This window comes from Melospiza melodia, chromosome 2, assembly GCF_035770615.1.
Source record: "Melospiza melodia melodia isolate bMelMel2 chromosome 2, bMelMel2.pri, whole genome shotgun sequence".
Taxonomy (NCBI): domain Eukaryota; kingdom Metazoa; phylum Chordata; class Aves; order Passeriformes; family Passerellidae; genus Melospiza; species Melospiza melodia.
The window spans coordinates 88,225,066-88,251,347 of NC_086195.1; the positions used below are offsets into that span (position 1 = coordinate 88,225,066).

General features: G+C 43.1%; 1 protein-coding gene across 5 annotated transcripts; it reads right to left on the reverse strand.

The window, feature by feature from the left end:
- Nucleotides 1-885: 885 nt before the first annotated feature.
- LOC134414526 (phosphatidylinositol 3,4,5-trisphosphate 3-phosphatase TPTE2-like) lies at nucleotides 886-20,608 on the reverse strand. 5 transcript variants are annotated; one of them, XM_063149232.1, is made up of 19 exons: nucleotides 20,589-20,608; nucleotides 19,904-19,983; nucleotides 17,794-17,871; nucleotides 15,683-15,730; nucleotides 14,815-14,973; nucleotides 14,290-14,409; nucleotides 11,441-11,540; nucleotides 10,540-10,603; nucleotides 9,950-10,014; nucleotides 9,328-9,388; nucleotides 8,997-9,078; nucleotides 8,827-8,915; nucleotides 6,247-6,308; nucleotides 5,224-5,304; nucleotides 4,130-4,235; nucleotides 3,410-3,507; nucleotides 2,937-3,032; nucleotides 2,403-2,473; nucleotides 886-1,156 (listed from the first exon to the last, which is right to left on the reverse strand). In XM_063149232.1, exons 2-19 carry the CDS (start codon nucleotides 19,951-19,953, stop codon nucleotides 1,054-1,056), a joined length of 1,533 nt encoding a protein of 510 aa, XP_063005302.1. In that variant the 5' UTR covers nucleotides 19,954-19,983; nucleotides 20,589-20,608; the 3' UTR covers nucleotides 886-1,053. The 5 variants fall into 5 exon arrangements, with proteins under 5 accessions (XP_063005302.1, XP_063005300.1, XP_063005299.1 ...); XM_063149230.1 differs by lacking the exon at nucleotides 20,589-20,608 and adding an exon at nucleotides 20,432-20,526; XM_063149229.1 differs by lacking the exon at nucleotides 20,589-20,608 and adding an exon at nucleotides 20,427-20,480.
- Nucleotides 20,609-26,282: the final 5,674 nt, after the last annotated feature.

Genomic DNA, 26,282 nt, shown 5'->3' on the forward strand with positions numbered 1-26,282 from the left:
CAATAGCAGAAGTTGAGCCCACACATCATATCCTTCATAGTACATAACTACCTTCAAGTGAGCACAGGGAGGTATGTGACCTCTGCTCATTTCATTAACTGGAAAGCTATGTCATTTCCCTTCCACTTTTTGGTTCCCAGGAACAAAAAGACTAATGAAGCAGCAGAACCAAGAAGCTAACACCTCAACACATTTCACACAAATGAAGATACAGTCTCCACAGAAGAGCTGCACTGCTGAAAATAGCTGGAAGTAGAATAAGCATCCTGGAAGTTTGTGCACTACAGGTCTTAGTACAACTCAAGAGGAGCCAGTGAGCATTTGCACTATTTGCTCAAATGAGCAGGTGCACAGATCAAACCCGTCATATGCAGGCATTAAGGCAACCACACTAACTGATCCCAGGCAGCTGGAATGCTCAGGAGAGCCAGTCTTAAGCCTTAGGGCAAGTGGCCATTGCAGCCCTTTGTGGGGAGATACAGCAGTAGAAAAGCAGCTGTGCAGTCTTCAGCCTCCACAGGCAGCTCCCAGGCCAGGTGTTGCTCAAAGCACTACATCACTGATTACTGATGAAGAGCAGTTCAATACCAAGGCTTCTGCTTAAGATGCAACAATCCAACAGAGGGAGATTAATATTTCTCCTTCAAAATTCCCATATTCTACTGATTTGTGGAAAACCCCAATGCTGAGGGAATCATGTCAGGTTTTTCCAGTCTCATGCAAACTGCTGGCCTTCAACCATCATGGTAATGCTTATGCTTAAAGACAAGTAATTGTTTTTGATTACTCTAACAAGAATTAGCTGTATGCAGAGATATCTAAGCTCCAGGAATCCAACAGCCCATGATGTGACAGTCAACTGACATTAAGTAACTCTTCAGAGTGTTTTGGCCCCATGCAACAGAACTTCATGTAGCTTTATTTGAGAAGTTGTACTTAGTGTGTTTCTGTGTAGATACATCCAAGCGACACTGCTTCACTTTATACTGAAACAGCAAGACATTCTCCAGGAAAGAGATGAATTTTACATGTTTTCCTTCTTTCAGATTTCCCTTATGCATCAATAAAGTTCATCTCCACAGCAAATGTCTCACTATAGATTTTCCATGTTTTAGACTTGTGAGGGTTATCCAGCTCATTCCTGGAAAGGTAGAGTCTGAAAGACAAAATTCAGTAGCATATCTTACAGCCTAAGACATGCTTTTCCTTTCAGCCAGCTGAAAAATCTTCTAGTCAGCCCTAGACTATTAAATCCAGCCCCAGACCTTGAATTTAAACAGAAATCAGCCATGCCTGCACAGTGTTTTGCATCTGAAGTTATCTAGGAAACAAAGGCAATCTGATGGGTTTGTGGATTGGCTCCCCACCAGCCTCCCAGAGCCCCACAGTGCAAGACAGAGAGAAATTATTACTGCATTCAGCTCAAGGCCTCCTGATATGATGCAAGTGCCAGGAATTTAATAACCAACCTTCCTAAAGGCAAGGATTTGATTCAACACTCAGCCTAATGGGGCATCCTCCATAGTTCTGGAGGAAACAAAGCTCTTCAGCAAAACCCTCAAGATGGCAACATTGCAGGGCCATCAGACAGCTGGCACACATTTTTCCTGGCACTGGTTTGGTTTAATTGGTCTGCATTGAGACTGCAAGGTGCACTGCTGGCTGAGTGTTACAAAGAGACTCATGGCTACCTCTCCTCAGGCTCTAACAGGATCAGTTAAGTAAAAACTGTCTTCCTTCTATTCCACTCATGGAGAACACAGTAATTATATCTCCCATGCCAAGTTCACTGTTCCTCTACCTAAATCTGTCAAGCAAGGCAGACCGAAGTTAAGGCTCTCTTGTCTTTGCATTTCTACATCACTCCCAAAGCAAGGCAGAGAAGCCCCAACTTTCACCAGCTGGAGCTTCTCCAGGAGTTCCAGTCTCTGCAAGCAAAATCACAGTAATTTCTAACTTTATCAAGAGCATGAGAAGCCATAAGAAGGCCTTTCTTTTGATTCCAAGCATCAGTACCTCTAACTGTGGTCTTAATATCTCCCTGCTAAGCTACTGAGTTCCTGCTTCTCAGGCAACCATACTGTCTATAGAGGATGGCAGATTTGAATAGTTAGCATTACATTTTTTAATTCAAATTCATTAACAATGGTTAGAAAGCACCAAGGAAATAATCCAGTGGTTTAAGTTAAGATAAAAAGCTCCCATATGTTTAAAATATTTGTCACAGCATGAGCAACTGCCAGCTCACAAGTTACAGCTGAGGATCAAAGACCAGTACTCACATGAAAGTTAGCTGGCTGATCAGGGCTGAACTATCTCAGCTTTCAGTACTATGTTTATGATCTTTCAGCTCTATAAGACACCAGAAGTTAGGATCTGAAGGCATTCACTAATATCCTTACCTGTTATTTTCAATAAAGGAAGTGTTGAACCAGAAAAAGAATGGGCAGCCATCATAGCCTTTTGGAAGAGCCTAAACACAAACACCTTGTTTAAGGACTGTGTTACACAACAGAACTTTGGTTTGTAGAGCAAGGGTACCCTCTTTTCTTCACTAATTTGGTTTAAAAAGCTACAGTGTCAGAATCAGTACACTTGAAGAGCCCCATATCATACACAGATCACTATTTTCTCTGCAATTATTTCAGTACCAAGTCATTTAATACAATGAGGTGAGACTCCCATGGTCAGGAGCAGCAGGTACCCAACTAAAATGCCTTGGTTGGACTGCTGTTTGAGCAGCCAGGTGCTTCCCCTGCTTGCCTAGGCTGATATTACAGCACTTGCTGCACCCCTCACTGCACAGTGACACACAGCAGGAGTCACTGGGAAGGAACAGATTCTGCCCCTGCTGCCCAGCCAGGCAGGACCCACTGCAGCTTGCACTGCAGCCTCTCCCCATACCCAACTGAAGGTCTTCACACTGGTGTACTTACAGAATTGCATTCAAATCTGACTTTCACATCACCACTTAGAACAGGGCAGTCTTCCAAGCCAATGACTACAGTGTCACTTTCAGAATCAAAGAAAAGCTGGATAACAGAATAAAGAATTTATTTTATGAAAGTTTCTGCAGCAAGACAAGGGACCAATTCATGACAAGACCTAACTACTCATTCATGGTACACAAATACAACAGCAGTGCTAGAATAACAGACAGCAGCTTAAGCTGCTCAGGACAGAGTGAACTATTTGCATTTAAAGGACTCCCAGGGAAATCTTTCACTATCTCACCACTACATTTCCTAAGATTTGGCAAAGTTTAGCTTTTTTTGTCCTCTTGGAATTTACATCATCCATTTAGTTAGACTAGGTAGAAATTTAATATTGGTCAAAACTAAGACACTTATAACCTAGAAATCAGCTTTTAGTTTCTGTGACTCAACTTGTGTGTCTTCATAGTACTCACCCTGCAGTTGTTTTGATTGCCACATACACATTGTAGTACAATTCTCTTCCTTGTTATTATCTGCACCTTCATATCAGTTCCATTGCCTTTCCCAACTCCTAGGAACAAAGTGTTGCATTATACCAGAGGCACAGACATTAGCTGGAAACATAAGTAGTCATGAAAACCAAGCGCAATCCCATTTAAAACTGCATTCTTTCCAGAATGCCTGGCTCAAGACTCTAGAGAATTCAAAGGCTAAAGGTAAGCAAAAGGATTCAGTGGCTGAAAATTACATTTTGAAGTTCCTCCCACTAGGGGAACAGGCTAATGTAAAATCTAGTTCCATTTACTGAACAATAACAGCAATTTGAACACCCCTGGAACAAGGAGTGATGAACTTCCAGCCTTATATCAAGATTATCAGCACACATGCACTGTAGCAGGCATGTATCTAAAGCACAGAAACATTAGTGGATCCAGTTCCACACCAGGAGTTAGTCTCACTGAAAAAATTATTCCCCTTCCAAAAGAGGGCAGGTTGTATGTAAGCCATCATTTGGTCAGACATCAGAGGAACTGACTACAAAATACTCTTCATTGTGTTCTGTGTCATTTAAATTCTCAAATCCCACTAAGTCTACATTCTGATCATGGGCTTAGCAAGAGAGACAGTTATCAGCTGCCTGTAATGGGAAACCATTACCAGATAGAGCAATGCCCAAATACAAGAGTTCTTACCATGTATAGTGTGGATTTTGATGTTTTTTATTTTGAGTTGTCTCTCTGGTGGGAGTTCCAAGTTATACTTGTTTTTCAGGATCTCATAATACCCAACATACCTACTCTGTAATGCAAAAAACCCAGACACATTATGCAGTTTCTGTACCCACCATGGATTAATTCTAGGTGGAAGTAGGATTTAAATAGCTTCTTTTACACCAAGTTTTTAGCTCTTCAAAGTCCAAAGCTAAGAAGAAAGACAATTACTTTCCTTCCCTTTCCCTGCAGAAACAATCTTCTAGACAAATTCAACATCTACATTTTTAAACAGCATTTAAATTTCATGTTTTAAGAGGAATTCTGTACTTTTTAGTTCAGCAAGAAGTGAGGATATTTTATACTGTAGCCTTATGAGGCCAAATGTTTAAACATACTAGAAATTTTCATTTTATTGAAGGACAGCTATACTTCTATTTTATACCAGCAATTTTAAGTACCCATCACAATATTCACTTCCCAACTCTGCATCACGCAGAACAGTAAATCAAGATGTGCAAAAATGAGGCCTGAGGCAAAAACTTGTGTAGTATTTCCCAGTGAATGCAGTCTGCAGAAGATGCATTTCTCCACACAAGCCAAATCAGTGCCATGGCCCCATCCCAGGCCCATCACAGCTTCTGTGCACCCTTGTTAGCAGGCCAATCGCCTCACAGAGTCCCACTCCTGTGAGGGTGCCCAGACATGCTGTGGAATCTGCATCTGTGCACATATTCTGGACCTGACCAGACACAACTGTCCAGGTCACCCTGCTTGAACAGCAGGGCTGGACAGAAAGCTTGCCTAGTCTCAAGAATTCTGTTGTTATCCTAGATACTATACTTCAGATCAGAGAAAGGTATAAGGGGAAGGGGAAAGACAGTGAAAGCTACCAAACAGGGAAACCCTATCAGCAGATCATATTCCAACTCTCAAAGAAAGAGTACAGAAAGTTCAGGAGTTAAGCAGGTAATAGGAACCTACATTTCTGAAACAAGGCAGAGGAGTTAGGGCAGCATAAGCACTCACAAGGTTAGTATTGGTTTGACTACTTCCCTGAACCTGCATGAGCTTACCTGTGAGGGTGTTTCAACACCTTGAAACTTGGTACTTGTGCTTCTATCAGTTCTCCTCTCCCCAAAGTAGTCCAAACTTTCCTACACAGAATAATAATTTCAAGGGTTAAACTATCCATCCCACCACCATTCTCCTTCTTGAGAAGCAGATATTAAACTGGAACTACACTACTAAAGTCCAGTAAAGGAATGCAAGTGGAAATATGCAATCATTATTTTGGTACCTTCTAAAGGAGACTTTTAACTCCAAGAAGAAGGTACTAATTAGGAGGTCAGACACATAAATCTGTCATTCATGGAAGAGTGAAGGAGAGCAACACAAAACTTTCAAGCAATTGCTTTAGAACCATTTATATTTCTCAAGTGGTCTGTGGCAGACCAAGCTGAACACTAGTTCATATCTTCACAAAGCAAACTCAGAGGAAAACAAGTGATTAAATGGATATACAGTCTGCCCAGACTACCTTGAGTGTCCTGGGCCTTCTGCATCCCCAGCCTCCAGCTGATATATCAGACCTGGGATACTAAAGCAGCATCAGCACCTGTCCTGGCTGGGACTTGATCTTTCTCCCTTTTCCTAGAAGAGCTTCCTTTTGTAATGCTGGCTGTCAAAACAAGACAATTCTTGATGCCTCAAACTACTTGGAGGGAGACTGGGAAAAAAAAATTTCTTAAAACCACTTAAAACTAGTGATACTATCTTTGGGAGAGTTTGCTCAGAAGTCACCTACAGCTTAAGATGTTGCTCAATACCCTAGATACATTATTCCTCAAAAAAAAACCCCTTCAAGCTGGTGACCTGTTAAATGCTATTTTCTCACTCCTTTCAGATCACAAATAGTCTCCATCAGAATTTACACTGTAGCAAGACTTTCATGAACTTTTTTAAAACCACACTTTTCAGAGAATTCTTTTTCTAGTATAGAATTTTTGCATGGTATTAGTGTATTTCACCAATTCAGTAAATCCTAAGAGGACATTTTGAATACTAAACAAATTTAAAAAAAACCCAGCAGTTTTTACCTTTGCACTCTCAAACTGGTCACTGTCTATGAGCCAAGTACAGACCATTGTTCCAGTCCTGCCTGTATTAGACATACAATGCAAGTTAAATTAGAGCAGTTCAAAGGTATTTGGGATTATTTTTGTGAAGTCATCTCCTGTTATCTATTTCAAGAGTTATAAGTGACAAACAAGTAGTCAAGTACTTCTGAGAAGAATGAGTTAAAGACAAGATACCACAGTGTGTAGTATTGTTTATGGTATCAACTTGTTCCGTGTCCCCACATTTTCATTACTAGAGACACTTAGGCAGCTGGTCAGTATCTGCATACTCCAGCAGGAAATAGTCAAGCTCTACTAAATGAGGCTATAAACTGAAACTTTAAAGTGTTTATAGTTGTAAGTGTAATGCTGTAAGTGTCAAGAGTTGTTTCTCTGCCCCAACTGTTTTCCCTGCACCCCTACTAAGAAGCCATCAAGTCTGCTAGCATGAAGATGCCAATATAGTTTTGGTTCTTTATTTAAAAATCTCAGAGGTGAAGTCGCCCTCCCCACACTTGTTCTTCAAGCTGGTTTTGACCTGCAGGTAATTTCAACATTCAGTTTTGCAAAACCTTTTAAGACAGAGCTCCACCTGGGGGCAACTATTTAATGTTAAGTAACCACCTACTTTAAGCCAAGTATTTGCTGCACTAGTAACAGCAGGTGGCTAAAGGTGTGGCAGATATGTGCAGGGAAACTTGGTTTACTTGCAGATATTTATGCATTTCAATAGCTCCCACACCACTGTTGGTTCAGGTAGCACCTGCAGGTTAGCTCATATGTTTGGTAGCTTTCACTATTCTTGTTTCCATAAAACTTCATTGTACTCTATCACCTAATATCATGTGTATCTTGATTTAAGATCCAGCAGTACCTGGAACATTCTAGAGAGGTAATGTTATGGAGCAGACCATCTTGAGTGGTATCACACAACACAGCATAACCAAGGATCAGGCCCAGCCAACATGGATTTATGAAGGGCAGATCCAGCTTGATCAACATGAACTCCTTCTATGAGATGGTGACCCACCTAATGGATGAGGGAAATGCTGTGGCTGTTGTCTATTTGGGCTTTAGTAAAGCCTTTGACACCATTTCCCAGAGCATTGTCCTGGAGAAATTGGCTGCTCATGGCTTGGACAGGTGCACTCTTCACTGGCCTGTCTGGAGGCCAGGAGCAGTGAACTGAGGTGGATGCAGGTACATCCAGGTGGCAGCTGGTCACTAGTGGTGATCCCAGGGCACAGGATGGAGGCCAGTTCTGCTTAATGTCTTTACCAACAATCTGGGCAAGGGAACTGAGTGCACCCTCAGTCAGTTTGAAGAAGGCACCAAGTTGAGTGGGAGTGTTGATCTGCTGGAGGGCAGGGACAGGCTGGATCAATGGACCAAGGCCAACTGTATGAGGTTCAATAAAGAGAAGGGCTGGGACCTGCACTTGGGTCACAACAACCCCACAGAGTGCTACAGGCTCAGGGAGTATTGGCTGAAAAGCAGCCCACTGGAAAAAGACTTGAGGGGCGAGGGTTGACAGCAGCTGAGCATGAATCCGAGTGTGCCCAGGTGGCCAGGAAGGCCAATGGCATCCTGGGCTGTATCAGCAATATTCTGGCCAGCGGGACCAAGGCAGTGATGGTGCCCCTATGCTTGCCACTGGAGAGGTTGTACCTTGAATCCTGCATTAAATTTTGGGCCCCTCACAGCAAGAAAGACATTGAGTGTGTCCAGAGAAGGGCAACAGAGCTGGGGAAGGGTCTGGAGCACAAGACTTCAAGAAGCAGCTGAGAGAGCTGAGAGTGTTTAGCATAGAGAAAAGGAGGCTCAGAGGAAACCTTTTCACTGTAAAGGTCAGAGTGAAGTGGGGCTGGTCTCTTCCATCAAGTAACAAGTGATAGGAGGAGAGGAAATGGCCTCAGGTTGTCCCAGAGAAGATTTAGATTGGATATTAAGAAAAATTTCTTCTCCAACAGAGTCATCAAGCACTGGAACAGGCTGCCCTGAAAAGTGGCCAAATCACCACTCCCAGAGGTATTCCTGGAGAAGTGCAGATGTGGCTCTGAGAGATACAGTTTAGTGGTACATCTGGTAGTACTGGATTAATAATTGGACTTGATCTTAAATGCCTTTTTCCAACCTAAATAATGGATAGTTTGAGCCATGTTACAGTGCACAATATTCAGCATGGGTGACTGGCTACCAGAAGCCAAAGCAACAGCCTAACACTTTTAATAGTAGCAATTTCTGTAGCCTCCCTATCCCCAGGCTCTCGTGGGGGACTGCTGTAACAGCTGCCAGAACACCAAAAAGTTATTGAAGAACACTTAGAACATTAGGAGACATATTAACAGCTTAGACTAAGAACCAATTTAGACTACCTAAAACTGAGGTTGTTTAATACTAAACAGAGTATTGTAGTCATGCTAGTCATCACAGTGTCTGCAGTATTTGTCAAATTATATTGTAAACCCATCTCATAGTATGGTTTAAGGCCAAACTTTAATCAAAGAAGCTACAATAACAAAGAAGCATGATTTGTAGCATACACAGATTGCATCCTACCTTTGCCCCCTTTACAGTGAATTGCTATAACATTCTTCTCATCCTGACTCATCCATTCACGGACACTGGCAGTGAATTTCAGCATGTCCCTAAATAAGAGCAAAGTTAGTGGATCAAGGCAAATGCCTACATAGAACTCTTACAAGGTATGTATTTCTTACAAGACTCACTGTAGTGCTGGGACATTGTGGTCATCAATGAAGATCCTTTCCACCCTGTAGTGAAAGTACTTGGGGTCGTAGCCTTGTTCACCTATAGGGAAAGATCTGAAGTTATGCCAGGAAGGGAGAAGGATTGTAACAAAGAAAGTAGTTTGTAACACAAAAGGGCTGGTCTGAGCATGTACTAGTGTCTAAAATACAGTAGTGTTAACAGACATTAGAATGAAAAAAAAACAGAGGTAACTTGGCTAAGGCCATGCATGCTTAGCTTCTGGTTTCATACTTTTCACTTATACATTAAATTTTATCTCAAATATAGTCAGCAGCTAAACATACTTACTGCAGAGATTATAGACTTTATAGTGGCCTGGATGTTTGGTGTCCAAAAATCTTGCAACTTCCTAAGCAATAATGAGTTTAGAGTAGTTAGTGCTCTACTTGTTATTTCCACTGCCACCTCAACCCCCCGCCCCCCAGAGAGGATCAACAACTGCATTCATGAAAAGCACGTGGAAAGCAGGCCTTTCCAACCTGGTAGTTCATTCTCATCTGGAATACAAGTACTCCTGCAGCTATCTTCCTGGCCCTATATATGTTTCTACAATACCAGGAAGCAGAGCTCTGAAAAGGACATTATGTATACGGACCTTTAAAGCAACTTAATTTAGGTGAATACATCTCATCACCATTACTAGCCTGGGGCAGAACTACCTTCATTCTTCAAAACATTCCCAAAGAACAGGAGCATCAAAGCACTGGTGTGTCCCCAGTGAGTGAAAACCACTAGGTTTAGCTGAGACACTACAACATAAGCAATGCAGCACAGTGCAGATCACCAGTCATTCCAACCAGCAAAGGCAGCAAAACTAGGACTGACATAATCTAGGCCACATGTAAATTAGTGGGAACCTATAAAAGAAACAGGTTTCAGAAACAGTGAATTTGGTAGGTAAGATTTTTACCTTTATGGGATTCCTGTAGAAAGACTGCTTCCCAGAAGATGGAAATGACATTGCAATAATTCGATCTGTTGAGAAGACAGCAATCACAAGTAACAGCAGGAAGCCCCCCTGCACATAAGAACTACATGACTGAGAAACATCCTTATGAAATGTCTCATTCTTACCCTAATTATAAGAACAATCTACCCATTTCTGGTAGGCTTTCCTCTACATTTAGCATAGCTAGAGCAAGAAAAATAATGCTTCCCAAAGCATCAGCCACCATCAAGTGTCAGTCTCCAAAGAATCAGAAGCAAAAATACTGTAAGTAGTTTCCCAACACTGGTTCCCTAGTCCTAGGGAACTAGGATAAATTTCTATCATTACATACAGCATGTACAACTCTCCCAGAAGGCTAATTCTGGAGAAAAGTGTCAGTCAGGAATCCATATTTCAAAATCCCACAGAAAAGGAGTAGGCCTGGTTTGACCTCATACTTAAATTTCATGAGTCTAAAACATTGTCTGTAATACATGACAAGCTCTTATTAACTGTAAAACAAGCCTTTACAGGACATAACATGCTGCAAAGCGACATTTGTTTCCACAAACCAGTAATATAAGTGAGATCCAGATCAAAGCCATCTTTCATATAACGTCTTTTGTTTTCAGAGACCTGACAAAAAAAAAAAAAAAAGAAGAAAAGAAAAAGAGTTAATCTTCCACAAGAATACCAACGATCATCAATTTTTGCCTGTTACTAGGAAAATTCAACCATGTAGACTCTCCAGTTAAGCTTGAGTAGCAGAGCCTCACTTCACTACAGCATTATCCAAGAGCAAATTCCTTGTATTAACTTCTAGGTAGAAGCTCTGTATAGAATTTTTACCCTTAAATACCAAAATTTATTCTAGTAAAAAGAACACTGCAGATTATGTGAATACTGCAGCATGAATCTGTCATTGTTATTTGACTGTTTGAAAACTGAGGGAATGACTGTTTGAAAACTGAGGGAAAAAGAATAAAGTTAAGGATTGCTTCTTCCTAAACAATATGACATACCTGAAGCTTAAAGCACAACTTCAATGCCCCTGATGAAAATAAGAGGCATTGACAGTGGATAGGGCTTCAGCTAGATTGCTTTGTTTGTACTCAAAATAAAGCATCAGACACATTAAAACTCATACCTTCCCCCATGTGAGGGAAAAGAGTCTATGTGCCATACAAGCTAGAAACTGTCAGTTTAGACACACAGGGTGTTGCAATCACTTTGACATGCCAGGTCAAGTTGCTGCTTACTTGAACAAAGCCAAGAATGACAAGGCTTTGCTGAGGCTGGGGGCAAAGCTCCAGAGCCCTGTCAGGGACATGGAACAGATGTGCTGCTTGGGCAACACCAGCAATAGCAGACCAATAGGCCATGGTCAGTCTTGCTACTTACCACTGATGCTGCCTGAACAAAGAGCTGGAAACTACTATTAAGTAGCCTAGATATGCTAAGAGGCCAACTTACCATTCTCCTGGTCACCTTTTCAAGTTGCTTCTTTTGCGAAGCCAGACGAAATATTCTTATCAAGATGACAATTCTCAGGATTCGGAGGAAAATAACCATTCTAGAGGACAGATTCAGCACGGAGGAAAATGGACACAAATAAACTTACAGGCAGAGATTAAAGCTGTTTAAAAGCTGTTTCAGGGAAAGTTTAAAACTTTGTTTCATATGTTGAACTAGGACATCTCAGGCTGATTTTGGAACAAATACAATATAATGGTTTATTGTTAAGGGTTTTTTGCAAGTACGTGTTCTCAACAGCTAGCAGAACTAGGAAATCCCCTACTTCCACAGGCACCTCTGGCTAGAAAGCAACAAATTCCATTAACATTACCCATGTTATTATCACCAAGTTTTTGTTCCTTGAAGCTTATTCTTAACTATATATTAAAGTGTATGCAGCCCCACGAAAGCATATGTAGCCACCTGAAAAATAACTAAAAATAGGCTAGACAGGCTAAGTACATCATGACTTGATTAAGAAACCTGAGAACGAATCAGTATATATCCTGTGTTTAATCATTCAGCAAGCTGAACACTTGGTTTGGTTTGAGGAACTTTGAACTATTGTTGAACTTTGAAGCAGGAAAGAAGCTTAGGTGAGCAGTTCTATCAAAACAACTGAAAAGGAGCAGCTGCTTTCCCACACTCCTAGGGGGTTTGTCCTGGTTCAGGGCAAACTAACATTCAATTCATTCCTTAAGGAGGTAAGTGAGCATACATTTTAGGCAGCACACACACATTCTAGGTTTTGATACATTTGTGTAAAAATGCTGGTGAATACCAACAGTAAGGGAGACAAAACTCCAGTTTTGCTCACAGTCTGCCCCCCACTGATACGGAGCCTAAAGTCAGCAAGGTAAGGTTGTCTTGGATACCTGGAGGAAAATTTTGGTTTTTCCCTGAGCTTCTTCCAAATTCACTATCACCCTCCAGTTTTCAAAACAGAATTTCCTTGGAGCTAGCAGCAAATGAGATGAACCAAAACTGGGGTGAAACCTCCACAACCCCTCTCCCCACAACTCTGAGAAGCAACTTTTCAAGATAAAAGGCCCTTAAGGAAGTCAGCCTGTTAAGCATTAGCTCCCAGACTGATATCCAGCTCTCATTCCTCAAAGTCCTTTTATAGGTCAGACTTCAAGAAAACAGTTAACTGACCCCTACACACACCCAGCTAGACTAGATTATAAAGAGAAACCATATTCCTCCATCAGGGCGCATTATGGTCTGTCACTGAAATTTCATTTGTATATAAGCTCTTATCCACAAAAAAGCTGCTCAAATTCTAATTCTTCTGACATATATCAGATGCTTTAGGATTACTGTTTGCTTCTTGACGAAGGACTCAGGAAAGAAAAGTGATAAACCCCAGTAAGGCTGCTGAGAATTAATTGGATTTTGTTGACACTACTGCTGTGTTAGGTGGGATGAACACCATCCAAAGATTTGGGATTTGGTCAAACCTGAGGTATCATCTACAGTCAGGTAGCAATATTTTGGTCAGAACACCATTTTAGAGCCTTTAACAAGGGAAGCCTTGCAGAGGGCCTCAAAAATTGAACGGGTAAGATGGTATGCCCCAGCTGAGTGTCTTCTGAGAGCAGCAGTGTGAAGTCCTCTTCATGTGAGCCAAAAACCTATTCTAGATTCCCATAAACTTCAGCAAGTCAGAATACAAAGCACTTGCACACACAGATCCACAGCCAGTGTAGGATCAGGCCTACTATTAGCGTAGCCTAGTAGAGATAAGAGTGCAGATAAACCTGTCACACTGCTCTTTTCCCCTCCTTTATCTGGGTGCTGCTATAAGATGAAAGCTGTTTTAGAAAAATGTGGCCATAGAAATGGAAAGTAATAATTAAAACCTCCAATGACTGTTTAAGACAACCTAAGAGGAAACTAGGCTGCAAAAGCCACTCCTTTGACAGTTTTACTTCTTGATATCCAAGTTTAGCAAGCACTTTAATAGAAAACTATTACTTACAGATATTTGTCCAACTCTAGATTCTTCAATAACTAAATTTTTTCTTTCCTTTTGGAATAATGTTCCAGAAGAAATGTTCCCTACTTATGCCCATTAGTCAGCTGAATTTGGGGCAAGAGGTGACTTTTTTTTTTTTTTAAAAGACCTCAACTTTTCCCTGGTTGATGTAAGAAAGTTTCTCTAAGTCAAATCTAGTGCAGATAAACTCATCTTAAAGTTGTAGTTCTGTCTCCATCAGGAATAGATTCATCTCACAGGTTATCATCTGATCAAGATACAGAAATCAGAAGGAAATAGGACTTGAAGTAGCTTATGCACATAAACAGCATGTCTCCTCTCCTCAGAGCATGGCTGAAAAATCCAGCATTACATTACCATGAGGCTTTTGGGAAAGCAAAGCAAAGGAAACAAGACAGTTTGGCAACTCTTTCCATTGCAAGATCCTTTAGACAGAGATCCTCCCTTTGCTGTCCCTTCCATTTGCTACAATAATGCAACTCTTTCTGCCTTCTTCAGACCCTCCTCTCTTAAGGCTACAGCACACCTTTGCCCAAAAAGTGCTTGAGTCAAGAGCATTTGATGGCCCCACTTCTAGTTGCCTCAACTAGTATGTTCAGATCCCCTCTGCTTTTCAGGCAGGGACAGCCTACAACACAACCACAGATCAAAGCTGCATGTCTATCCTTCATTGGTCTGCACCATGACAAACTATCACATCCCATCTGTTATCTCAAATGTACAAATCTGGCTTAAAGGTGCCCAAGAAAATTCTTAGAAGATTATCAAGATACGAGCTCACACTTACCAGCTGCCATACCACTCTTACCTTGGTATCTCCTTTGCTGCATCAACATCTAAGAAGCAGTATGTCAAATTAATTAACAGGGTGCCCACCACTATACATGCATCCAAAATATTCAGTTTGGACTGGAAATAGTTCCTGAAGCTGAAACCAAGGATAGTTTTAGACAGATGCCGATATAGGCAGCAACAACTGAAATATATCTCCAAGAAGAGAACAATCTATGCAGAGCTACTACTCGAGACAAGCTCTCCAGCAGTTTTTCTTAACATTAAGCACTGAAGTCTCACTAAGGAAGCAATCTCAGCCCTGATTTACACACAAGTTATGGCAAAGCTGTGTAGTTCTCAGGTGCTCACTTACACTGAAAATACTTAAAGGTTGTTCTATAGAAGGGTAGCCACCAACATACACAGCCAAGACGTGGCTATTATCTATGGCCAGACAATCAGCTTACAGGACACCACATTCATAGTTCAAGCTTGAAGTTTTGCTTCCTTCCTAGCTTGAGGATTTGCCACATGGACTTAACTTTTGCCTATGTCTTACCCTTCAACAAACACCCTCAGGAGAACATCGATGAGAAAGAAGAGTGCTATTGCCAGGGAAACACCTTCAGGAATCTCTGTACCCTTCTTCCCCTCACTAATAGCCAGATCCAGGATCACAACTATAATGTCCACAATGATAAGTACAACTCCAAATACTCTGCAAAGAGAAAAATACAAGGAAGTTTGAGAGGTAGGAATGAACACTTATCAACTGAACAGCACAAACCCTGATTTCTAAGCTGTTCCAGCAAGAATGTAATCTCTTACATAGATTGAAGCCTGCTTAATTAGAAGCTGAAGATTTCCAACTGCATTTTTAAGTAATATACACAGAGGCCATCATCTCTGTGGAACCATACATTTATCTCAGACACAGCTGCAGTTATTAGTTTATGCTTTCACAGCTACCTAGAAGCAGCGCAAACCTGAATGATTTAAGGCATACGAGTATCATTTCTGCTTTCACCTTACTCAGCTTCCCTCCCTCTCATGACTTAATACAGTCCCTTAAAAATACCTGTCTTTAATGGCTTGCCTTGTCCCAGGACCTAGACTACACACAACTGACCAACTGTTTGTTCAAAGGATGCCACCAAGAATAAGCCATTAAAGAGGTTTTATCCAAGACAATGACATTTACAGTTCTGACTTTCAGCTCTTCTTGGAGAATGTAGTCATATCTGTTTAAATCTTATTTTTAAATTCCAGTACTTTTCTCAAGTTACCTTTCCTGGGGGTGACAAAGGATTCAGTACTTTCAGACAAAGCAAGCTGGAGTTACTGATGTTTATGGGTTTTTAAGTTCTTACTCCAGAAATGAGGACTATTTTTACCTTTCCCACATCATTACAAGCTCAAGCTTTTACCTGAATCCGAATGACATCACAAACGGGGCAATTTTTCTTCTAGTTGCACTGCAAGAGAAGAGAACTGACATCAAGACAAGTGACATTGTGCTACAGACATCAGCCAGAAGTGCACTGTTACATTCTTTTGTTCACATTCCTTTAGTTTTAGTATTTTGCACAGTAGTAACTTCTCTAAAATGCCATTACTCAGTTGCATTCATGAAGTGTATAGGTTAAGAGAGTACTTGAAAACAGTGCTTTGATCAATTGTTAGAAAAAGTATTGATCAGCTTCCAAACCCTAGAAATACAGCAGTATGTACTTATTTCTAACATTATTCTGTGTCACAATTCCAGTGACACTTGAACTCTGGCTTAATAAGCTGTAAGAAGTGGGTTTATATTGGTCAAAAGGAAGACTGGAATACAAACATCTCTTAATATATTTTGTTCCATATATTAGCTTATTGTATCAGACCCTTTTTTTCCCAGGCCTGAAAAGAGCTGCACTTGTTAACGGCTCCCATGCCTTTGGAAAAGAGGAACAGAAATCCCACTTCTACTTTAAAAAAGAAACATCAGTTTGGCTTTCAGATTGAAAATCCAAATAATCTTCTAAGAAAAAGTGTTTCTGAAGCCAAGTTCTTCCAGTTGTGAGAATTATCTTCAGTCCTGGCAAGGTCACAGCTCTTGTTCCCAATTACAGTAGATTTTGTTGCCTCTTTGGTATGGTTTAAGCCCTTTGGTTTAGAACAAAGCTTTTATGTAACTCTTTCTGGCTTGAAGCCTCTTTAGATTACACCAAGAACTAAGGTAGAAGTTCTTGGTGTAGAACCTGCAAAACTCAAGTGCTGAGAGTGAAAAAACAGACTGCCAGTCTGTTAAGCAATCCCAAGATAACTACTGTAAGCATCAAGTCTTTTCTTAGACACTTAGAAGAAAACACCTTTTTACAAGCACATCACTAACAGCAGGACTTCCATTAGTTCTAACATACTGACAAAAAGTACTGATAGATTTGGTGCACTTCAATAACTCAGTTTAAGACAAGGCTAGGTACCTTTGAAGTGCTGAGGTAGCATCTTGCTGAGGTTACTGAATTAACCCACATTTTTCATTATTAGGTTCTTACTCTAAACTAAGGTACAAGGTCTAACCAGCAAACATTTGCATTCTTAAGCTGGAGGTAGACACGTGGGTTATAGTACTCACTATTCCTACAGAAGTCAAGTATGTAATGACATGTCTTGTCCTGAAGGCAGCTTAACATATAGAAGGGTTTTCCTGCTATTTATGAATGCCAGGAAAATGAATGAAAGAATATCTAAGGAAACATTGCAATAATGACACTAATGGTTTGCTGGTCTATGTCTGTCCAGTCAAACCTACAATTGTAGTGGGGACACCAAGACTTCAACTTCCACAGTCTGTGGACAAGTACCTCTAACTAGGTACACTTGAGACCAAAATATACACACACACCACTCCAATTTGGCCTGCCAACATCTTAGGTGAAGGAAACATGGCACATTTGATTACATAATTAGCTTAGAGCTTCAGTAAAATACATTTGTAAATTTTGAAATCTAGAAAAACATGTTCTCACATAGAATAACTGAAATAACAGGCTTAGGCTTACTGTTCTTGAGCTGCAGGACTTGCCACTGACTCGACTAAGTTTGCTGTAAGAGTAATGTGAGGTAAACACTGTCAGGAAATAACTGTTTCAAGAACAGAGATAACTACTTGCAGGTTCAGACAACTTAGTCTTGATGTGTGCCACAATGCTTATTCTTATGCTCAGGTTCTCATTCACCTCATTGTCTCACCAGCACCTGTTCTTCTGTGCTCCCACAAACTCATTCCTTTGGGAAAATTTAATCAATGTGGTGTGGACTACCCATTCTCCATAATATGATGGACTTGTGTTCTTGGGTTGGACTTTTATCTCTAGAGGGATAAAGAGGATTCCACAATTTATTTGTCTTCACTATGTACTAGAAGAAATGTCAATATTAAGCATTTTACTGGGCTTATCTCTACTTCAACAAGCCACCTGCCTTCTTATTTTGGCTCATCAGATTCCACTTCTGGGGGTAAGCAAAGAAATTGAGTCTATCATTAGCTTACTTGGAACAGCTGTCTGGTTCATTACTCTCATCACGACCGTTATCAATCTTTACTGTGGCCTCTTCAGTTGTTGCAGAGCTGGCAAAGAAATAATACAAGTCACACACTGATAGAGGTGTCAACTCTGTACATTGCTAAGATTTGTTGTTCCAAAAAAAAAGAATTAACTGTCAAGTGAACAGTAGCCTGAGCCAGAGCACAGGCCCAGCATCAGGGGAAGAAAGACTTCCCCCATGTTGACACAGCTGAACCCCTTGGTTATGCTGATCTATTTCCTATTAGCAGACCCTTTCTCAGATGTTTTCCCCTTTTCCCCCCCAAAAAGAGACAGATGAGTTCAGCAGTAGGATAAAGGGCTTTGAAGCAGGGCATCCACGAGTCTGCTAAGGAGTCAACAGTTCAGGCCAGAAATATGCATATGCAAAATGGCTTCAGAGAGTCCAAGTGACATTAATACTGTTACAGTGACCTTCTTGTACAGAGAATTAATGTTTTCACCAGGAAAAGCCATACCATAGAGATGTTTTTGCACAGAGCAGGATACCAGACTGGAAACTGGAAGACCAGAGCAGCAGCTGAGCTGGTGCTAGAACAGCAGTTTTTTGGGTAGTGGCTGCTCGCCTTAACTTCCTTAAAAGTGTCTCTTCAGATCAAGTTTTTGTTTTTTTTGAAGGCCACATGACAATTTCAGAGAAAAAGTGTAGCATCAAAATCCAGGAGTCTTTATTTCAGTCTTCTCTACAGAAATACTGTGATGCATAATAGCACAGCCACAGTGTTTGCTGAGGCCCTGACTCTGGTTTCACAGCTTCATGGGCAGGAACAGCTACAAACACACACATTCAAAATTGATGTTTCCATTCTGTTCTGAGGCAGCCTAGCATGTTTGAAGCATTAGTGTAATAATTTTGAGGATTCAAATATTCTTCATCCTCTGCAACAGACCCAGGCACCAGCACTGCTGCTGCAGTCTGGGCCCACCACCTTTTAAGCAAGAAGTTTAATGATGCTTCTCCTAGCGTCATTCCTAGCTCCTAGTTTCAGGAGCCAGTACTGATGCTCCACCATCTGCACTCAGTACAAGGCTCAGCAGAAGAATTATTCTGATGTAGCAATTTTAACATTCAAGCCTCATTTCCTAGCTCCAGTGTTTCCAGTGAAACCTGCCTCATTTTGTTCCTAGAGCTGAAGCAAAGCTTTAGTGATGGATAGGCATTCAGGTTTGCTTCCCAGCTATTCTTACAGAATATTCACTTGGGTGTTTACACTTACTGAACAGCAGAAATGCTTCACTTATTAAAGCCTGCTACTGCTGCAGCAATTTTGCTGCAGGTCACTTGCTTATACTTGCAGACACATGATGTGCACCAAATGCTACCTTCTTATCCTCTACTGTGATTAAAATACGCCACAAAAAGAATGAGAAACAAAAGTGTTTTCAGTTAGGAAGACAATCCTTAACACAAAGATAAAACAGAAGCCCAAGTACACTGTTTCCATAGTGCTCCCACACAAAAATTCAGTTCTAGATAATGCTTTCCTCAGAGGGAGTTTGTTTTGCTGATCATTCTACATCTGCTTGTTGCCCAAGACAGAACAAGTGTTCAGCCATAAGCTATTACAATTAGGCTTTGACTATGAGGGTGGAAGAGAGTAAAAGGAGGACATGTTAGAAGAAATTGTTTCCTTCACACATACACTCTATACAGAGCACACAAGCACAACCTCAGATTTGAGGCTTTTAAAGCAAGAACAGAAAGAGCCTTGCTCTACAAGAGACCTTGACACTCTTGTAAGTCTCTTGACAGTCTGGATGCTAAAAGAGAACACACATTAATACCATGGACTTATTATATCAGGGATGGACACCTTGTACTCATTAATCACTAACTACTTACAAGAAGTGAATCAAAACAGTGTGTTTCTCCCAAAGATACCTCTCCTCTCAGACAACAGAACTGGTGGCAGAGGGGAGATAAAAAGACTATGCTATATAACATTCAGACACTCCATCATTATTCCCTTTGTTGTATTTTAAGCACTAAGGACCTAAAGACACAGCACATATTCAATCCCAAACCCCCTTGCTGGCACAGTTAATTTCACTCACCCAGTTGATTCTCTTGGCTGGATCCCTTGTTCATACCTCACAGCTGTCATTTTGCTTGCTGTTGTTGTTGTTCTGCTGACCTGAAGAGAAGCGCACCGAGTTGAAGTGAGACAGTACAAGAAACTGTGAATAGCATCATTCTATAGTAGCCTCACAGTCCCAACAGCCAGGCTACTGCTTCATTTTCCACTATTTCCCCCTATGGTTGACAAAGCTCAATCTTTCAGCTGTAACACTGGTGAGAGTCAAGGCATTCAGCCCTCTGATGAAGGGCTTTTGACTACACCAAACATACCACAGCGATAACAGCATCTGTACCTCACGATGAGGCATTTCGCCCTGCTTCAAGCTCTGAAGCGCAGAGGAGCCCCAGCCGGCACCTCGGGGGAGCTGCGGGCGCGGGCTGAGCCGCAGGAGCCGCTCCGGGCGCCGCCTCCCGCCGCACCCCAGCTGCCCCACGGGAGGCCCGCACTCGCTCCCGCTGCACCCCGCTGGCACAGAGCCCCCCGAGCCCTCCCCCTACCTCACCTCGCCGCGGCCGCCGGGCTCCAAGCCGAGCCTGGACACCGCCCCCGGCGCCCCGCGGACTCAGCGGAAAGTTGGGTTAAACTTCCTGAGGGCTGTATCCCGGCCGGCCCTCCCTCCCGCCCGCCTCCGCGCCGCGCCGCCAGCCCGTCTCACCCACCGAGCTGTAGCGCGGAGTTCGAACGCGCTTCACGGCCCCCGGGGTGCGGACAAGGGGCTCGGCGGCGTTGTCCAGCTGCCCCTGGGCCGGGCCGGCCCGGTCCGGGCTGGGCTCGGCGGACCCGCCCGCTGCCATGATAACGGCCCCGGCGGCCCGCGCCGCCCCGCACCGCCCGCACTGCCCGCACAGGCCGCGGGCGGGCAGCGGGGCTCCCCGTGCCCCCGGAGGGGCGTTCGTGCGCCATGCCGGGCTGGGTCGGGGTGCCCGTCTGCTGCAGGGTGGGAAGGGCCTGCCGAGGAATCTGGGCAGGCTGGAGCGAGGGGCTGAGGCCCAACAGCGTGAGGTGCAACACGGCCAATTCCAGGTCCTGCGCTTGGGTCACAACCAGCAAAGGCAGCGCTGCAGGCCGGGGGCAGAGGGGCTGGAAAGCTGCCGGGCAGAAAAGGACCTGGAAGTGCTGGGTGGTAGCGGCTGGACGTGAGCCAGAGTGTGCCCAGGTGGCCAAGAAGGCCAATGGTGTCCTGGCCTGTACCAGCAATAGCGTGGCCAGCAGGACCAGGGCAGTGAGTTCAGCACTAGTGAGGCCACACCTCACCAGTGTTGTGTGTCCAATTCTGAGCCCCTAAATTCAGGGAAGACACTGAGGTGCTGGAGTGTGTCCAGAGAAGGCAGCAGAGGTGGTGATGGATCTGGAGCGCAAGTGCTACAAGGTGCACCTGAGGTTATTTAGCCTGAAGAAGAGGAGCTCAGGGGAGATATCGCTCTCAGACTGCCTTAAAGGAGAGTGGAGCCAGGTGGGGTTCAGCCCCTTCTCCCAAGTAAATAGGGACAGGAGAAGAAGATACACTCTGAAGCTGGGAGGTTTAGGTTGTACATTAGGAAGAAACTCTTCACAGGAGGAGACATTGGAAGAGAGTGCCCAGGGAGTGGGTGGATTCACCATCTCTGGAGGCATTCAAGACTGGACATGGCGCCTTAGTGCCATTGTCTAAGTGACATGGGCGTGTTCAGACATAGGTTTGCCTCGATTATTGCTGAAGCCTTTTCCAAGACTTTCCAAGTATTTTCTAATTGATTCTGTAGCTCTGTGTGGGAGTCACACTGCCCCCAGCCTACCAGACCCCAGCCAGCCCCACCATCTGCTTTCAAGCCCCAGCCTCGCAGTTTTTGTAAACTTTTTTGCTGCTGTGGTTTGGTGCCTCTCAGTGCCTTTCCCATGGCATGACAGCTTGGAGGGGCTGCACTCAAGGTCGGGCAGGGCTGCAGGCCAGCCAGTCCCCACAGCCTGGAGCAGCTCTTGCCATCATCCAGGGCAGAGCATCCTAATGAGCACTTGGATATTCACACAGCATCGAACATTTAGGTTTTCGCAGGATCGAAGCCTCCCGAATGCGATGTGCTCCCTCTGTGCTCTGCAGAGGCTTCACGCCACCTCGTTACCAACCGGCCAGCGAAGAGCAGTCCCTGGGCATCCCGCGGTGCAGCAGTGCCGCTGTCGCTGCTGAGGTTGGGGCTGCTTTGCGCTGGGGAGGCTTTCTGCAGGACGGCCGACACCAGAGGGAGCCCAAAGCGAGCTTTTAGCGCTGCTCCCTGGGCTGCTGGGGCTTGGCCGGGAGATGCGGTGACTGATGGCCGGAGCCTGCCCGGATGCTCCCTGCCCAAGAGAAATAAAACCCTTAAGGTGAATGCTGAGAATAGGGAACATTTCTGAGCACTAGACTGAAGAGAAAGTTTTCCCTTCAAATATGCATATGTATAAATATATAAATGTCTAGTACAGACAGTGGTAGCAAGTAACAGAAACAGAATCACAGAATATCTGGAGTTGGAAGGATCCACAAGGATCATCAAAGTCCAACCGCTGTCCCACTCCTGACACTTCAAGTATCCTGAGAGTGTTGCCCACACATTTCTTGAGTTCTGTCAGGCTTAGTACCACTTCCCTGGGAGCCTGTCCAGTGCCCAATCACTCTCTTGGTGGAAAACCATTTTCCAATATCCAACCTAGAGCTTCTCAGACACCTTCAGATCATTCCCTCAGATCCGGTCACTGGACATGACAGAGAAGAGATCAGTGCCCACCCCTCCCCTTCCCCTCATGAGGAACATGTAGACAGCATTGTGGTCTCCCCTCAGTCTCCTCCAGGCTGAGCGCACCAAGTGACTTCACCCCCTCCCCATGTGGCTTCCCCTCAAGGTCTTTCACCATCCTCATTGCCTTTCTTTGGACACTCTCTAACAGCTTAATGTCTTGTTTATATTGTGGCACCCAGAACTGCCCCCAGCACTCGAGGTGAGGCAGCCCCAGCTCAGAGCAGAGCAGGACAATCCCCTCCCTTGCCCAGCTGGTGATGCTGTGCCTGATGCACCCAGGACAGGGCTGGCCATCCTGGCTGCCAGGGCACTGCTGGCTCAGATTCAGCTTGCCATCGACCCCTCCCCTGCATAGACTGAAAATTTGTCTTTATTAAACTTCATGAGGTTGGTGCGAAGTATTGGTATACTCAGATAATTATGTATTTGAGAAGCAGCTAAACAAGGATGGAAACTAAGTTTGATGATGAGAAGAAACATTCAATTAATTTTTTCTAAGTTATAAAAAAAAATGACATGTGCAGTGTAGGGAAATAAAGAAAACTTGTAATTGAGAGAACAAAGAGCATTTAGTTAGAGAAGACTATTCAGTCAAGGCAGGAAAGATGTAACAAAGTTTGTAAAAGTGTAACAAGTAGCAGGTGCGCAGTAGTTTGTAGAAAGGACTGTTCTATAAGCATTTATCTTTGAGAGAAAAGTCCGATGTTGCTATTAGGGAATTGAGCACGAATATTACTGGTTAGCAAGCTTATTAATAATTATACTTTTGGCTATCCAGGTTCATGCTATTCTAACTCAGTGGTGAAAATATTATAGAAGTTATGTGCACTTTTAATAAACATCTTTGGTTATACCACGATGGGGGACCATGTTTCTCTCATGCATTTCCAGTGCAGGTTACTGAGGACAGTCCTTACCTGTGGAGCAGGTGGGGATGCTGTGAGTTACTCTCAGCAGGAATTTACACCTGTGGAGCCCCTTCACGGTGGGGGTGGTGAGGGCAGGCCCACATCAGAGAGCAGTGTAGAAATACAAAAGTCCAGTTTCCCCTGTCCTGGGCTCTGGAGGCATCAAGGTGTGAAGGCAGTTTAGGTATTGAAGTGGACTTCTCACCAGACAACCTGCAAAAGGAGGGGCTGGAGGTGGGAGGCTTCCAGTTTGGTACCTGGGCTGAATTCCAGGGCTGGCCAGCTAAAGGTGCACTTCAAAAGGAAGAGCAGCTCTTCCCAGTTTTCATCACATGGATAGGTGCTGCATTGCCAGTGATACTGAGTTTCATGAGTTTCCTGGTGGTCGGTCTATTTTCTTAAGACCCTTACTTCTGGACTCAGATGACTAACATAAAAACACTACCTTTTTACTAATAAAATTAAATTTCTATCTCTCAGCTGGTAGAGAAAAGCATAGGAACAAGATCCAAGGTTCATAAAGACAAAATAAAAAGGAAGCATTGAAAGTGTTATGTTTTTTACATTCAAGACTTGTAAATATTTTTCATTCTATTTTGCTGGTTAAGTCATGATACTGATATTCAATAACCCTTGAGGATCCAGTTCTGATCCTCTGACAATTGTCCATCAGTGTAAAATAGCTGAATTGTCAAAAATGAAAAAAGATTTAAATATTTAGTAAATAATCCAGTTACATACTGGCTAAAGAGCAGGATTAAGTACGCATATCTCAGAGGGGTGATGACATACTTTGCATTCCAAAAATAACAGAGAGGGTGGTAAACAGAATCTCTTAACTTGACAGATTTTTAAATTGGTAGGTACTGCTCTTCTGTACCTGATTCTTTTAAGACAGGCAAGAAAAAATTACATTTTTATTAAGTCTTGAGATAGCAGAAATATGAAAATAAGTGGGTAAAAAATGAATTCTCTGCCAGTATTAAAAACAGGTAGACCAGATGGCCTGATGGTGATAGCTTTTCATCTTGGCTCTGCTCCCTGAGAAGTGGGAGAAGAATAGAAAGAGGGTTTAGACTAATAAAATATTAAATAAGCTTAATAGTAGAAGCAAAAATAATTACATTAATAATAATTGTAAACCAACATGGCGATTAGGGAAAATAATTGTGCTCACTGTATTTCTAAAACAAGATTGCAAGTTTTACTGCTAAAATAAAAATATTTTGTTGCTTCTGTAAGCAACTGACTGGCTAGAAAATAACTTTGATTAAAAAGGTTCAATCAACCCATTTCACATAGATGTAAGTGCAGCACACTAGTCTTAAAATAACTAAAAGATAAACCATCCTTAAGCAATTATTTTCCTGAGAGATTCTGCAGGGATTGGGTGTTGTCTTGCACTGTTTAATGTTGTGTTGTTTTGTTTTAAACCATGGCCTGGATAAGATCATGAGTGATAAAGTTTGCAGCTGACACAAAGGTTGTAACTGTGGTCAGATAGAATAAGAACGACTGCCTGCCACTGAGTAAAGTGTAACTTACATCCACTGTCAATCTCAGAACACAAGACCTCAGGATAATATCTGGTACCTTTGGTAGCTGAAGGACCATGCAACACGTGTTTAAAACATTCTAGGTCTGCTTACAGTCCCTCTAACTCCCTGCCACCTGCACGGCCTGTGTGTGCACATATCAAAAAGCCGGCAGGCATTTCTGGACTCACTTCTCAGGTGTTGTGAGTCACAGTCATGCTGACTGCACCAGGTAACACCATGCAGGTCACACTTGGAGCATCAGTGACAGAAGAAGTCAGGTAACCCTGAAAAGTCCTGGAGCAACAGCAGGGATTAGCCAGTGACAGATGATTGTGGCATGTAGCTCTGTGACAAAAGGAATGATATCCTTGAATCCACAAACAGGAAAGATTTTGGAAATATTGTCTGAGCTCTTTGTATGGCTCTTAATGTGAGTGACTTAATCACAGTCAGACAGGGCTGGATCTGGAAAAAGGACAAGGTGCCCCAGAAGAGGTGTACGCAGACTCACACCATCAACATTTATGACCTCAAAGGTATTTGTTCAGCAGTTGCCTAACCTTTGAGACAGTTAAATTGATGTGGCGCTTCTGTGTTGTGCTGCAGAGATCCCTCCAGAACCTGCAGTTCTGCTCCTGTCCTGAACACATATCTCTGCTGCTTGTCCCTGCCTAGGTGGATCAGGCTCCCAAATCTAGGCAGAGTGCTGCAGTTCCTGGAGCCCCCTCAACATGCCCAGTGAGACCACCTCCACCACATCCTGTCATACACCACCCACAGCTCTTCTCACCTCTGTCTACTTGTTCTACATTAAACTGCCCTGAGTGCAATCTCTCCAGGAGCAGAACTCATTCCTGCTTTTCCTCTCCATGCCAGCCAAGTGCCCTGCTCACAAGTGTGCTGTGCTTGTGCCATGTTCCTCAGCCCTGCTTAGGAAAATCTCCAAAGCAGCTCCTCACTCCATGACCCTGCTGGGTTTCCTGCACACACACCCTCAGTCAAAGCAGATAATGGGGGTTTGGATTCCCAGCCAGAAGCAAGCACACAGCCTCTGTGAGTGGACCTAGCCTTTAGCAGGGAAAAAGGCTTTTGGCACAGAGGGCTCTTCCCCTCCTCAGAGTAAGGCTTCATGAAATTAAAAGGCTGCAGAATGA